At 41.0% G+C, this 14,912-nt stretch overlaps 2 protein-coding genes across 3 annotated transcripts in view; one reads left to right on the top strand and one right to left on the bottom strand.

The window, feature by feature from the left end:
• LOC142838493 (calaxin-like) overlaps positions 1–4,735 on the top strand; it is an 18,489-nt gene extending 13,754 nt beyond the window's left edge. Inside the window, exons 4-6 of the mRNA XM_075953960.1 lie at positions 917–1,068; positions 3,258–3,422; positions 4,676–4,735. Coding sequence (XP_075810075.1) covers positions 917–1,068; positions 3,258–3,422; positions 4,676–4,735 — 377 coding nt within the window. The remainder of the gene's footprint in view (positions 1–916; positions 1,069–3,257; positions 3,423–4,675) is intronic.
• Positions 1–14,912, bottom strand: part of Rbm48 (RNA binding motif protein 48) — an 18,464-nt gene extending 3,552 nt beyond the window's left edge. The window contains exons 1-5 of one of the 2 annotated variants that reach the window (XM_075953770.1): positions 14,768–14,912; positions 14,097–14,287; positions 10,041–10,186; positions 8,568–9,136; positions 5,816–5,904 (exon numbers count right to left, since the gene is read on the bottom strand). In XM_075953770.1, the coding sequence (XP_075809885.1) occupies positions 5,827–5,904; positions 8,568–9,136; positions 10,041–10,186; positions 14,097–14,287; positions 14,768–14,878 (1,095 nt within the window). In that variant the 5' untranslated portion in view covers positions 14,879–14,912 and the 3' untranslated portion in view covers positions 5,816–5,826. Of the gene's footprint in view, positions 1–5,418; positions 5,905–8,567; positions 9,137–10,040; positions 10,187–14,096; positions 14,288–14,767 lie in introns of those variants that run through there. The other variant, XM_075953769.1, reaches the window with a different exon arrangement.

Here is a 14,912-nt window from a genome sequence, read left to right as displayed (position 1 = left end):
GTTCTGTGCCCTCTGTAGTTCTCACGTTGACTATTTCGTGAGGTGTCTCCCACTCTGTCACGTCTGGGAGTGCCATGCAGTGCCGGGGACTGAATCCAGGGCCTCGCACATCTTAAAGCAAGCACTCTAACCCATCCCTCACTCCAATTCAGCTCCTCCAACCGTACAGGGTTCTTACACAAGTCTCACCGAGAAGTGAGAAGCTGTATCGTGGTTGTGCCACATGATTAAATAACACTAGAGATGATCTGTCGTCTCTAGTCCACCTCCTCAAATGCTTCTGACACATTGTAGGAGAGGCTCACTTGGGGAACACTGTTTTCTACAGTGGGTTTCTTCTTAAACTTTGTACGTTAGACTGTGGACTGGAGAAGTTTTAATAGATACTCATCTCATCTGACACTCGATTTTCTTCCTGGTTTTTGCCAAAACATTCAGCTACACCACTGAACTCTAAGAAAGCTACTTCACTGCTGCATTCCCAGGACATGATATAGAAAGCATGGAAGTCCTCCCCAGAGAGAGGCTTGAAGATGACATCCACTGTCTGGGGGAGGGGAGATCCTTTTGTGAGGATGCAGTAAAGTGTGTGCTTCATTTCTATAGTCTATATGCAGAGAATACAAACACGCTACACAGGCTTATGTAAATACACATATATAACATACAAACAAAAGCTGGTTAAAAAATCCACCTCATTTATTGCAGCTTGATATACTTTGAAACCCCAAATCCAGGAACCTCTAAAGGGGCATTTAATCCTTTGGAAAGAAATTTAATAAGAAGCACTTTTTTATAAAACCTCTGCAATATAGTGGATCAGATCAGTAATTGTATATGTATCATTTATTATCTTACACTGAAATAACTAATGATATCTTATTGGTTCAATTTTTGATTTCTATGTTTTATAAAGTCTGTTTTGAAGTTTATTATTTCACTGGAGATGGTTATATTTCCCGGGAAAAGATTTTTGACATGTTGAAGAATAGTCTCTCCCAGCAGTCCCCTGAAGAAGAAAATGAGGAAGGAATAAGGGAGTTGGTGGAAATAAGCCTGAAGAAAATGGTAAGCACGGGCATGGAGAAGCACTGCATTCAAGCGAGTAGCTCTGCAGAGGCATGGTGTGAGCGACAGCTGTTCCTCTACAGCGAGTCCCTTCCCTAAGGACAGTTCTCACTTGATCTGCCTCACGGAAAGTGGGTGCTCGGTACATATGGAATGGTTTGGTGATTACATAATCATTATGCAAAATAAATGTTAGTTTAATTATTTTAAAATATTACTACCAGTAAAACCTTATTAATTTGGGAGGAAGCCAGATTCAACAGAAGTAAAATTTTGTGCTTTGTGTCTTCATGATTTCATTCTTTCAATTTATCCAAACCCTCATTTTAACAAAATAACCACAATTAAAAGTATTTGATCCTTACAGAGTGGTTATTACATAGCAGGCCTTCAGGGTCCTCTATAGTATTTATTTTACCCTTAGAACTACTGTCTCTACTGTTCAGATGAGAAAAACTAAAGTAGAAAAATTGTGTAGAATTAAAGCAACAAAACCTTGCAGCGGTGGCTCCTTATTACAGGAATAGTGCTGCTCACTCTTTCCTTACAAGGACCCAAAACAACAAACTCAGTGATGTTACTCAGAGAGGAAAGGGTGCGTGCCTGCAATCCCAGCACTTATATGTCTGGAAGATTGCAAGTTCCAGACCAGCTAGGGTCACACTGTGCGACTATGTCACACACACACACACACACACACACACACACACACACACACACACACACGGGGTGGGGGGAGAGAAAGAGAGGGAGACAGGGAGAGAGACACAGACGGGGAGAAAGATAAGGCATGCTCTTGTAAAATACTAGCGGCTGCTCAGGCTGAGTGCAGATGCTGAAGAATCACTGGCAGGAAGTCCCCAAATCCCTTTCTGGAAAGGAAATGTTTATGAAACGCGCCTTTCTCTCATGGCCACTCACACTGCTCTCTAGATCAGATTCTGAAGTTACGCACAAAAATGAAAACTCACAGACATCTTATCCAATCCAATCTGAAGCAGCAGCTTCAGATATTCAAAATTCACAGAGTTCCCCTGCCCTGGATGCTACACAATATACGTAATCTCTCATAAGCCTTGTCCATAACACTTTGCTGACTCACACCCCTGCTTGCTACTGTGATTCAAGTGGACAGAACTTTACAGGCCCCCCACACCTTCCAACTTAGCCAGATCTCAGCAGAAGCCTGGAGCCTCCATTCCATGAGTCTAGCCCAGTCTGGACAGCCACTGTGAGAACTCCATGTGCCTTGCCCTTAACGGCTGACCTCCTAATGAGCTCCCAAATAAAGCCTTTTGAGAAATAAAATTGTGATGAAATATCTGAGCCACATTATACTTGTATAATTGCAAAAGGGGCAGTAGGGTAATACAGTTCTTCCAATGTCTTGCTAGTCCTCAGTTCCAGTGTGTTCCTGACAGGGCTGCACTGTGTGTAGCCAAGAGACTTGGGTCAGAAGAAGAAGTCAGTGACTTCTATTGAAAATACCATAGATTTGTGTCAATAATGTCTTCAGCAGTAGAGTAAGTCAGTGACTTCTATTGAAAATACCATAGATTTGTGTCAATAATGTCTTCAGCAGTAGAGTAAGTCAGTGACTTCTATTGAAAATACCATAGATTTGTGTCAATAATGTCTTCAGCAGTAGAATAAATCAGTGACTTCTATTGAAAAATACCATAGATTTGTGTCAATAATGTCTTCAGCAGTAGAATAAATCAGTGACTTCTATTGAAAATACCATAGATTTGTGTCAATAATGTCTTCAGCAGTAGAATAAATCAGTGACTTCTATTGAAAATACCATAGATTTGTGTCAATAATGTCTTCAGCAGTAGAATAAATCAGTGACTTCTATTGAAAATACCATAGATTTGTGTCAATAATGTCTTCAGCAGTAGAATAAATCAGTGACTTCTATTGAAAATACCATAGATTTGTGTCAATAATGTCTTCAGCAGTAGAATAAGTCAGTGACTTCTATTAAAAATACCATAGATTTGTGTCAATAATGTCTTCAGCAGTAGAATAAGTCAGTGACTTCTATTAAAAATACCATAGATTTGTGTCAATAATGTCTTCAGCAGTAGGAACTCAATAGTTTTACAGGACAGTCTAGATAATTAGTTTTCTATGGCAAAATTAAAAAAGACTTGGATTATTTATCATGACATCACCTTTCCCTCTAGGACCATGACAATGATGGCAAGATCTCTTTTGCAGACTTTGAAAAAGCAGTAAAAAAAGACAGGCTTTTGTTGGAGGCCTTTGGACCATGTCTACCAGATGCAAAGGTAGTTACAAATACTATACTTAACGTAGATGAGAGAAAAATTTCATTAAAATTATATAACGTGTGTGTGTGTAAGGTATGCATGCCATGTGCTGGCCAGTTTTATACCAACTTGACACAACCTAGAGTCACCTCAAAGAGTGACCTGAGAAGATGCCTCCGTAAGATCAGGCTGTAGGACATTTTCTTAATTAGAGATCGACGGGGGATGGTTCAGCCCATTGTGAGGGGTTGTCATCCCTGGGCTGATGATGGCCTTGTGTTTTATAAGAAAGCAGGCTGGGCAAGCCAAAGGAACAAGCTGGTAAGCAGCACTTCTCCACGGCCTCTGCACCAGCTCCTGCCTCCAGGAGCTACTACTTTGTTTTGAGTTCCTGTTCTCATTTCCTTCAGTGATGGACTACAGTGGAGGTATAAGCCAAATAAACCCTTTTCTCCCCAACTTGCTTTTGATCATGGTGCTTCACTGCAACAATAGTAACCCAATCCAGGACATGTCACAGTGCTTGCGTGGCAGCCACAAGACACCTGTAGGAACCTCTTCTCTCCTGCAGCCATGTGGGTCCCAGAGAATTGAACTCAGCTAGTCAGGTTTCTAAGCAAGTGCCTTTACAAACTCTGCCATCTTGCTGGCCTAGTTAAGGAAAAATCTAAAGAACTAGAAAATAATACATGATAGTCTCTCCCCTTTGTAGCTTCAACCCATTGCCAAATTGTAGACAATCATAAAGTCATCAGCCTCATTCCGGTTTGGGGCTAAAGATATTACCATTTCAGTAATTATAGTTAACAGACTTGGATTTAACTTGCTAACTCTTTGGCCACACAAAGAAAGGAATAAGCATGTGCCATGGAAAGAGAAAGGCAGGAGGCGCGCGTGCACACACACACACGCACACACACACCCCGGGAACATGGAGGGGAAGGGAGGGAGAGACTGATGACAGAACATAGCTTAGCAAAGATGGTCAGGACTAGGGAGACTGTTTAGGATTGAGCAGCCACAGACAGTTCTGTTGCAGTGTGGTCTTGTGGTACCTCGACTGCTGTGAAGTCATCTTGAAGATGACTCCTGCCTCTTCCTCTTCCTCTTTCCCTGCTTGACAAGGCACAAGCCTATCCCTTTCCTGTCATGGCCACTACTGTGTATGAAGTGGATAACCAAACATTCTTCTCACACTCACAAAACAGATCAGGAATGCACTTATGAACAGAGAACCGACAAAACAGCTCCTCCCATGAAGGCCAGAAGAGAAGTTTCTGGACTGCCACACAGTAAACTACATGGAAAATTATCTTCTTAACCATTTTTAGCAGTACAACCCACTCTCCAAACCCTTTTCCTCCTGTGAAGATGCAATTCAGCACCAATGAAGAACTCCTCATTCCCCTCCCCTCATGGTTGCACACTGCATTTACCAGGGTCCTGAGGTAGAGACATAACGCTTCCTGTCTGAGCAGCCTGATTCAGAGAGCATTTGTTCTTTCCAGCTGTGTTTAGGCTGTTAATAGACTTTTTACCTGAGATTCCAGCACAGCAATCTATATAACCACCTCTTGTAAATGGAGAACCCAATCCCTTGTTGGCGATTTCCTGTAGCATCATCCAGCCCTGAAAAGCCATACTGGCAGAGCTGGCAACTGAAATAAGCCTTATCTTATGACACGGTCAGCCACAACCCACTGAAGAAGGTCCTCAGGGACAAGAACCAGCATGCATACAGCACACGGTGCCTTCTTAGTTTACTTTTCCCAGTAAAGAAGATAGAAATAGCCTGCACAAAACTACATGGTCCACTGACAGAAGAGTACAGATATGCTGACAGGGTAGAAGCCTAGAGTTTCCAAAGTTAACTCGTTTTTAGATTACCGTAATTCATGTAAGTTATTCTTAGAAGCTACAATAGCATGTGTATTTCTAGATCTCTGCTCTAACATGTATCGGCATTTTTCCTTTACAGAACTGCCTTCATTTTGAAGCTCTGATATTCAAAAACAATCAGACTACTAGTTTTTGAACACGAATTGCTCAATACCTGCATTTAAGTCAGATCTGGTTGCATTACAGATTGTTATATTTATTTCAAACAATATAAATATTGTAACGTGTGTGTGAAAAGAACAGTTTCTGCTACATTGAGTGTAAATCCAAAAAAGATATACACATTTGCACACAGCTTAAAAAGAAATACAGAAAAATTAGTTTACTTTAAAACACCAGTAGTAAGATATTGTAAATAATTAAAATGCTAAACATAAAAAACAAAACAAACAGAAAACAAAAGGGTCTCTCCAGAAAATATCATTTTAGCTTGGTGTGGTAGTACACACCTTTAATCCCAACACCCAGTGGCAGAGGCCCAAAGCCAACCTGGTCTACACAGAGAGTTCCAGCCAGCAACAGCTACCCAGTGAGACCCTGACTCAAAAAGAAAAAAGAAAGAGAAGACTAACTTGCTGGCAAGCTATATTCTTCTTCTTTGTTTTCGTGGGAGACTTGTATACGTATCTTCCTCTGGAGTCTTTGGCACAGATGAAATCACCTGGTTTAAGAAGAAGAAAAACCACATTTATCCATTTGTGTATGAGGGAATGCATATGTGTATGAAAGTCAGAGGAAAACTTGTAGGAATTGGTTCTCTTCCTACCATGTGAGTTCTGGGGATTGGACTCAGGCTTGTGGAAAGTACCTTGGCCCACTGAACCCTCTCACTGGCCCTGGCAGAACTAACATTGTGAGAGTGGCTATTATTCCCAAAAGTGACCTGTAGAATAAACACAATCCTTATCAAAATATCAAAGACACCCTTCCAAAAACAAGAAAAAAAACTGTCCTAAAATTCACATGGAGGTACAAAAGACTCCTGAAAAGCTAAAGAATCTTAAGTAGTGAGAGCAAGGCTAGACAAGGAACATCTTATCTCAGATTACAGAGCCATGGTGACAGAGGCAGCGCAGGATAAAGACAAGAATAAAGAACAGTGGGACGGAAGAGAGGACCCAGAAATGAGCCCACACAACTACAATCACAGACTTTTTGACAAAAGTATCAAAAACACGGGGGGGGGCAGCATTTTCAACAAAGGGGGCTAAAAAACTGGATTTCCACAGAAAATGAACATTGGATCTGTACCCCTTACTGCACGCGCGCGCACACACACACACCCCTGAAGATGGATTAAGGACCTTAAGTAACAAACTCCGAGACAGACAGATGAACTCCAGACAGACAGACTGCATGGAACTGAAAGGCACAGAGATAGATTGCGGAATGGGGATCTCGGCTAACTAAACAAGTAAGGAGTTAATAATGAGAATCTCTAACAACTGTAAAAGTCGTAAAGTAAAAAAACCCAAGTCATCCAGTCAATAAATAGGCTAATGAGTTGAACAGATTTCAAAAGAAATACATATGGCCAATAAATATTTGAAAGTGTTCAACATCATTAGCCATCAGTGAAATGCAAATGAACATATCACATATCTCTAAACAAATGCAAATGAAAACTACGTTGGGATTTCACCAGACAGAACAGCTACAATGAAGAAAACAAACAGGATACAGACAGACACTCAGGTTTTACTGGGTTGTTTTTGTTTTTGCTGTTGTCTCACTGTGTAACTTCTTGGGCTGGCCTGGTCTGGCACGCACTATGTAGACTAGAGGTATGTCTACTTCTGCCTGCTGAGTCTGCACCATCAAATTTTGAAGCATTTGTAATAAATGATAAATTTAAAGACAGGACTGTTCAGTGTGAGAGATGAAAAAAAATTGGAAAAACTATCATAAAAATGGTACAATCTTCAACTCCTTGTTATTATTCCATTACCCAAAGTTACTATTAATAGTAGGTCAAAAGCACTATTAAGAACATCTTGAGGGGGCTGGAGAGATGGCTCAGAGGTTAAGAGCACTGCCTGCTCTTCTAAAGGTCCTGAGTTCAATTCCCAGCAACCACATGGTGGCTCACAACCACCTGTAATGGGGTCTGGTGCCCTCTTCTGGCCTGAAGGCATACACACAGACAGAATATTATATACATAATAAAGCAATAAATATAAAAAAAAAAAAGAACATCTTGATTTGAAATGGAAGAATACTAGAAGCTGTGGTAAAGTATTTCTTTTTGTTGTTCTTTTATTTCCATGTATGAGATGTAGACTTTGCACTTTAAAAAGCGGTCAGCCCTGACTGAGACAGCTGTCACCTGTGTCTACGCCGCAGTTCAGTGCACCCAGGGATATACTGAGCTGACACACACCGACACAATTTGGTAGTTAAACATAAAATCCATGTTCATACACTTACTATCTGAAGCAAGTCCTCATCCTTTACCAAATAATAACCATTAGGTGAAAAGAAATGAGGTCACCGTAGCCTCTCTTAGTCACACCGCCAAATGGGAGAACAACTGTGCGAACAGGACTGTGTATCCGGGAGTTAGCCGTGAGAACATGCCGCGCCCCTCCATGGACGGTTTCTATAAACCTAGCTCCACTCCACAGAAGGAGAGCTTTCGTAAGCTACTTCGTATGTTCACTTTCTATGTAAATAACGGGAAAAGACAATCTGATTTCCAACGAGTTCAGCTCTTTGAGGTTCATACATAAAGTGTCAAGTGTAGGGCAACTGACGACTCGGTTTTTAGAAATCTCAACTTGTGGGCTGTGGATGTGGTAGGGATGGGGCACCTGCCTAACACACGTTCTGTTCCCCAAAAAATTAATTACTAATTAATTAATCAAAATAATTCCTTCTTTTATGGATATCTACCATAAAAACATTTTGACTTTGATGTTATCTGCAGTAACTTTGAATTTAAGAGAACTAACTGATTATAACTGTTAATTTTAGCTTCTGCTATACTACCTAGGGAACTTTAAAAGGGAAGGAGAGACAACATCTGGAATCTACTATCACAGTCCGATTGACTGGAACATTTAGTATTTTGTGCCTACTGACATAAAATATATCTATTTGTTGTTAAGTCAAGAATTACTGCCAAATAAAATAAATATTAATCATGTCATTTTGGAAAATAAAGGTGGGAAAACACATCAAAATCAAAAAGAAAGACAAATAATTTTAGTTCCTCCAAATAATTTCCTATACAGTTGTTTGTCCTCAACTAAGTTATCTCAATATTAGAGAAAATATAAGGAAATATAAAAATATAAAAAATGTATAAGAAAAAAAAAACCTCACCTCTTTAAGTTTACTCCGAATTAAGTTTGCCGTGGTGTTCAAGGAGTCATCCTGCAGATCCACTGTGGAAAGACCTGGTAACTTAGGTCCAATCACAACCTCGTTACTGCTTGTGTTTGTTTCAGAAAAAGTTCCGAGTTCACGATCACAGTCTCTCCTTCTTTTCCTTTCCTGCAGCTGTGTTGTCCTAGGCATAAATCTGCCGACTGACTCTGAGGTAGTAACAGCCTCTTGCACACTAGAGCAAGGTAGTGCATTTTTGTAAGTACTCGTCCGTAGTTCTGGGGAAAAGGCACTGTACTTACAGTGCTCTGACAGTTCACCATGGTTCCTGCTGCCACTACAGGAGTTTGATGCTCCGTCCACATGGTCCCCAGGTAAACAAGTGGTTTGGGAGGTAAAATAGCACAAAGGCAATTCACAAGAATAAGGAAGACAAGGACTTGAATTCTCAGGAGAAGTGTTCAAAGCAGCTGTAGAAAGTCCGGGTATATGTGAATGAAAATCTTGTCTAGAATCTTTTGTTCCTTTTTGCTCTGGAACCAGTTTCTTCTTTGTCAAGTAATAATCTTCAAAGTTATATTTTTAAAAGTTGACAGAACAGTAAACAAATGGTTCATTAATTATTTTAGTCATTCCAGAATCTTGTAATTCTATAAACAACTTGATGTTAACAAGCTCAGGGAATACATGGTAAGATTTAAAGGCCTCTGAAAGGATACAAAGGGGGCAGCATGCCAAGCTTCCCTTGTCCTTGCTTTCCCTACTCATCTACTACATTTTCTCATTCATCTATCTAGACTGTCTCACTGTTCCTCTCGAGTCTCCTTGTCTCCCTACTTAAAAGATAATAAAATCTGTTATTTTACATTTTCCACTACCTGTAATCTTAGAGAGTTTCCCATGCCATTGCATACAAAGCTTGTATAGTTTCAGAATATTCTACTATATAGATAAACCATGTTTAGTTCCTACTTGTGACAGGAACAACTAAGCTGGGCACGAAGCCATCTGAACTTTCCCATGATGAGGAGCACTTCTGAGCAGCCGACAAATCAAAACTGCTTCACGCTGCCTTCATGTCAGACACTGGGTGCGTTGGCACGGGACACAGCACTGTCCTGGTCCCTCTCACTGAAACCTTGGCACATTGGTTACCCTCTAGGACTTACAGCTCCTTAAACACAATGAATGACAATTTCATTCTCTTGGTGTTTAAACATATAGCCTGGCTTGCCCTGCCATCCTTTTCACTCCCCTTCTGGATAGCACTTATAAAATTCAAACACCTCTCACATCCTGTAAGAAATGAATAGTTCATGAACCAACTTCTCTCCCTTCCTAGTCAAGACTGTACAGAACCCTGTGGTTAAAGACACCAAAGACCATGACTGAGCAGAAACTCCACAATGACACACATCCCTAACAATGCCTGATATACAGAAGGTGTTAAAAAAAACAGACTTTCCGTACCTTTGCTTTTAGTAGCTCTTGCAATATAAGCCTTTCTTTCTTCTAACTTTTGTCTAGTTTCTTCAACTGTCTCAAATTCTGGAGCATAGCACACATGAAGTAACCCACCAAAGAAACTCTGTTCATCCATCTTTTTCTTAGCTATCCTAAAAAGAAATACATAATTTAAAGAGTATTTGAAAGGAAAATACATAAATCACATAGCTTAAAAAAACATTGCTTTTACTATTTTTATTTATGCCCTATTCGTAGGTGTATGTCTCTGCATGTGGGTATGAGCACCCGAGTACAGTTGCCCAAGAAGGCCAGAGGTGATAAAACCCCTGGAACTGGAGTTACAGACAGTTGTGAACCCCTGACACGGGTGCTGGCAACCGAACTCCAAACCTGCGTCCTCTGTAACAGCAATAAGTGCTCTTAGTTTCTGTGTCTTCTCCAGTCCCTAGATGCATTTTTTTTTGAGACTGGGTTTCACTATGTAGGTTTGGCTGTCCTGAATTTACTGTGTAAATGAGGCGGACCTTGAACTCACAGAGATCTGCCTGCCTCTGTCTACCAAGTACTGGGATTAAAGGTGTGCACTACCATACCCAGAAAGTTATTATTAATATTATTATTATTATTTATTTTACTATTTTTAATGTGTAAGTGTGTGCAGAGGCTCTGGCTTGGAGCTAGAGTTTACAGACATGACCTGGTTGCTAAGAATCGAACTCAGGTCCTATAGAGGAGCAGTACATGCTCTTAATTGCTGGAGTCATTCACCCAGTCATGGCTTTTTAATCTAAATTTACCTAAGATAAAAGTTTAACAGGAATTCCATAGATTTAAGTGTCTGTATGTGTGTGTGTGTGTGGGGGGGGGTAAAATGCTTTGTTTCTGGATGACCACACTGACCCAGCAAGTACTCCTAATAAAAAGATTTATCAGCCGGGCTGTGGTGGTGCACGCCTTTAATCCCAGCACTCAGGAGGCAGAGGCAGGTGGATCTCTCTGAGTTCGAGGTTAGCCTGGTCTACAATAGCTAGTTCCAGGACAGGCTCCAAAGCTACAGAGAAACCCTGTCTCGAATCCCCCCCCCCAAAGATTTGTCTTATTATTTACTTACTTGCAAGTATGTGTTCTGTACATGTGTGGGCAAACACACACAGAAAGAGACCAAAAGAGGCCATTGGATCATTTGGGGCTTAAGATACAAGTCACTGTGAGCAACCTGACAAAGGTGCTTGGGAATTAAACCCCAGTTATCTGAAAGAGCAGCAAGCTATCTTAACTACTGAGTAATCTCTCCAGCCCCAAACTATTCTTCCTTTCCTTCTAATAATCATCTCAATGGATTTTCAGCTAAGCAAGACACACTTTTAAAAAACTAACTCAGGATCCATTGGTCAGCCTGAGTTATAGAACTTGTAAGCAAAATAAAACTTAGTAAACTGGCAAATGATTTAGCATGTAAAGGTACTTGCCACCAAGACTGATGTCCTGAGCTTAATCTCTGGAACCCACATGGCAAGAAAAAGCTGTCTTTGTACACACACCATGGCGTGTGCTCCTAGACAAATACTTCTATGAATGAGTGAAAATACTGAATATATTAACTGTAGTATGAGGTGCGAGCTGCGTCCTGCCACCCGGCTAGCTTAGCCCCTGAAATAACCACACGGAAATTGTATTAATTAAATCACTGCCTAGCCCATTATATCTAGCCTCTTCTTGGCTAACTCTCACATCTTGATTCAAACCATTTCTAATAATCTGTGTTCACCACGAGGTTGTGGCTTACCGGGAAAGATTCAGCCTGTCTGACCTGGCAGCTTCATGGTGGGCGGCTCTCTCACTCTTCTTCTTCCCAGCATTCAGATCTGTCTACTCTGCCCACCTAAGGACTGCCCTATCAAAAGGCCAAGGCAGCTTCTTTATTCAACCAATGAAATCAACACAAATACAGAAGGACCTCCTACACCGTATTAACAACTACTCAATGCAAAATTAAGAACTGTGTTCCTTCTGAGGTGGGAGAAATAGCTAAGGGGTTAAGAACACTGGCTGCTAGTCCAGAGGACTCAGGTTCAATTCCCAGCGTGGCAATAACTCGAGTTCCAGGGATCTGATGCCCTCTTCTGCTCCACAGCGTCCTGCATGGATATGGGTGTATAAGCTCACACTACCATACCACATACACATAAAAACAAAAGAGAAATAACTAATTTAAAAAGGATTTTATTCACTCAAGAAATACTAAACACCTATGCTGAACCAAGCACTATAATAAGTTAACTCAGTACTTCTGAATCTACAGATAATTATTAATGCTTATGCTATAAATGCTTCACTTAAATTGTTATCTTATAACCATCTTATGATGAAACCAAGGCACCAGGAAATTGGTAACTGGATCATGTTTATACATTCATTTACAAAACCAGGGTTTAATTGGGATGGCTAACTCCAGAGTCAACTCTATCAGTTCTGTGGAGATACAAAAAACACACTACTTCATATGGTTTCCTAACCATGAGGAGCTGGCCAACTGGTGCAAAAGATACACAGTCTTTGAAGTCAAGTGTTTTTGTGGTGGGCTATGAGTAGCACACAAAGAAACAGGAGGGGCTGGAGAGATGCTTTGATGCCAAGAGCACTCGCTGGTCTTGTAGAAGAGCAGATTAAAATCCCAGGACCCATACTGGGTGACTCACAACCACTAATGACTCCAGCTCCAGGGAATGTAAAGTCTTTCTCTACTATAAAAATATATGAATGGCAAAAGTCAGAGAAAGATATGTTTTTGAACCAGGTTAGTGATTAAAAAGAAAAAAATGGCTAAGGTGAACTAGAGAGAGTGCACCGTGGGTACAACACTTGCTTAAGCTTGGGTGTCTAGGTTCAGATCCCTGACAGCCACATAAAGCTGGGCACTGCTGCATACCTACAATCCTGGTGCTGGTGAGGGAGAGAGAGGAGATATCAACAAATCTAGTTGATGAGCTTCAGATTCAGTAAGAGACCCTGTCTCAAAAAAAAATATGATAGAGCCTATGACTTTAAATCTGGTAGAAGGGTAGCTGGAGTCAGGAGGAAGCTTTGAGTTCTAGGTCAGCCTGGTCTACAAAGCCAGTTCTAGGCTAGCCAGGGCTACATACAAAAAACTTGTCTCAACAAATAAATAAATAAAGGTGGGGAACAACTGAAGAAGGCACTTGGCATTGGCTTCTAGCCTACACACATACACTCTTCCCCCACAAAAGGGTGAACACTGAAATAAAGCATTGTTGACTTCAATCTTTTTGGAATACAAGGTTTATGTCATTTGTAAGTATTAAAAAGAAGTTGATTGATATAGAACCATAACAATAAGAATTGCCATTGCTAATATTTACTCTTAATAGGAGGTACCAGTCTAATGCCTTTACATAAGTTATTTCATTTCCTTCACCTTCAGGGACCCTCAAAAAGCAGACCTTTTTGCCATGTTGATTTTAAAAGAGGAAAAATGTGCTTAGCAGTATTAAAAACAAAAACAAACAAACAAAAAAAACAAAACAACAACAACAAAAACTTCCAAAGTAATGAAGACATAGGACTGGAAATTCACTGCAGATAATTCTGAATCTACCATACTACAAGTTCAAAAACAGTTATGCACAGATATGAGAAGATGGAAAGAAAAGCACAATTATAAGAGGAAAGAGATAGTATCTTTTTAAAGTTAGCCTTTTAAAAATTTGGAGGAAGAGCCAGGGCTATAAGTGACTGTTGGGCTGCTTGACTAGTGCAAGTGAAGCCTGGAAAGGTAAAACACAAACAGGAAGCCGGCAGGTGGTGGCGCACACCTTTAATCCCAGCACCGGTGAGGCAGAGGCCAGCCTGGTCTACAGAATTAGTTTCTGGACAGCCAGGGCCACACAGAGAGACCCTGTCTTGAACTCCCCCTAAAACAAACAAACAGGAAGATGGAGGGTGATAAGTTGTGTGATTTGGGTATGTTTGGGAAAACCCTGGGGCCAAAAAGACAGCAACAGTAATACAAGGCATGGGCATTGCTTAACTTGTACATACCTTGCACTTTGTAATTTCACAAATTTAATGAGATAAACTTCTGTAAAATCTTCCGCTGGGTATTCATCTAGAGCGTTATACTGTTCAATCGCACCATACAGCGCAAATCGTTCAACTAATTCCTTCATGGCCCCCACTGCAGGCACGCCTTGTATTAATAAGTACTGAGATTCCAAGTTGATTGTATATACCTTTAAAAAAAAAAGTCTCGTTAAATGCACCCCACAGACAAACAAACCTTTGGCAAATCTGTCACCGACTGACTTTTTTTTTTTAATGGAACTTTTTCTGCCCAATCCAGTCTGTAAAACATATACACAAAACTGTCACTCTTCTGGACTAAAGCATAACACAAACCACATTAGGGTATCTGACTATACTATTTAATAGACCTCTTTCCAGAAGCTGACTCCAGAAAAGATAATGGAAAACAGTCACTGAACTCAGTCCGTGCTCGTCCTGTGAGAAGCGCTATCGTCAACACGTAGAATACAAAACTAAAAATCGTGTTTTCGTGGAGCAACGGTCTAGTAAGTAGCTGACCGAGAGTAGTGATAATGTTTGGGTCCTCGTGCCGCCTCGACTCAGAGAGGAGGCTCAGACAGCATCCCTGTTACGCTTTCTGGAGGCTGGCCATGCCCAGGAAAGCTAGGAAACCGAAGTGACTCTACCTTGACCGCACGAGGGCGTCGGCTCTCCCGGTATTTGGCCCGCGAATCACACACGGCCGTCTGGACGTGGTGGTCGAACACGCAACCCGGCTTGCCGTCACTGAACGCCATCTCGCCGGCTGCAGTCCTGGGCGCCAGAACAACA

This window comes from Microtus pennsylvanicus, chromosome 19 (genome assembly GCF_037038515.1).
Source record: "Microtus pennsylvanicus isolate mMicPen1 chromosome 19, mMicPen1.hap1, whole genome shotgun sequence".
NCBI lineage: Eukaryota > Metazoa > Chordata > Mammalia > Rodentia > Cricetidae > Microtus > Microtus pennsylvanicus.
Note: the sequence above shows the minus strand (reverse complement) of the source record. Positions and strands in the feature narration are given on the sequence as shown.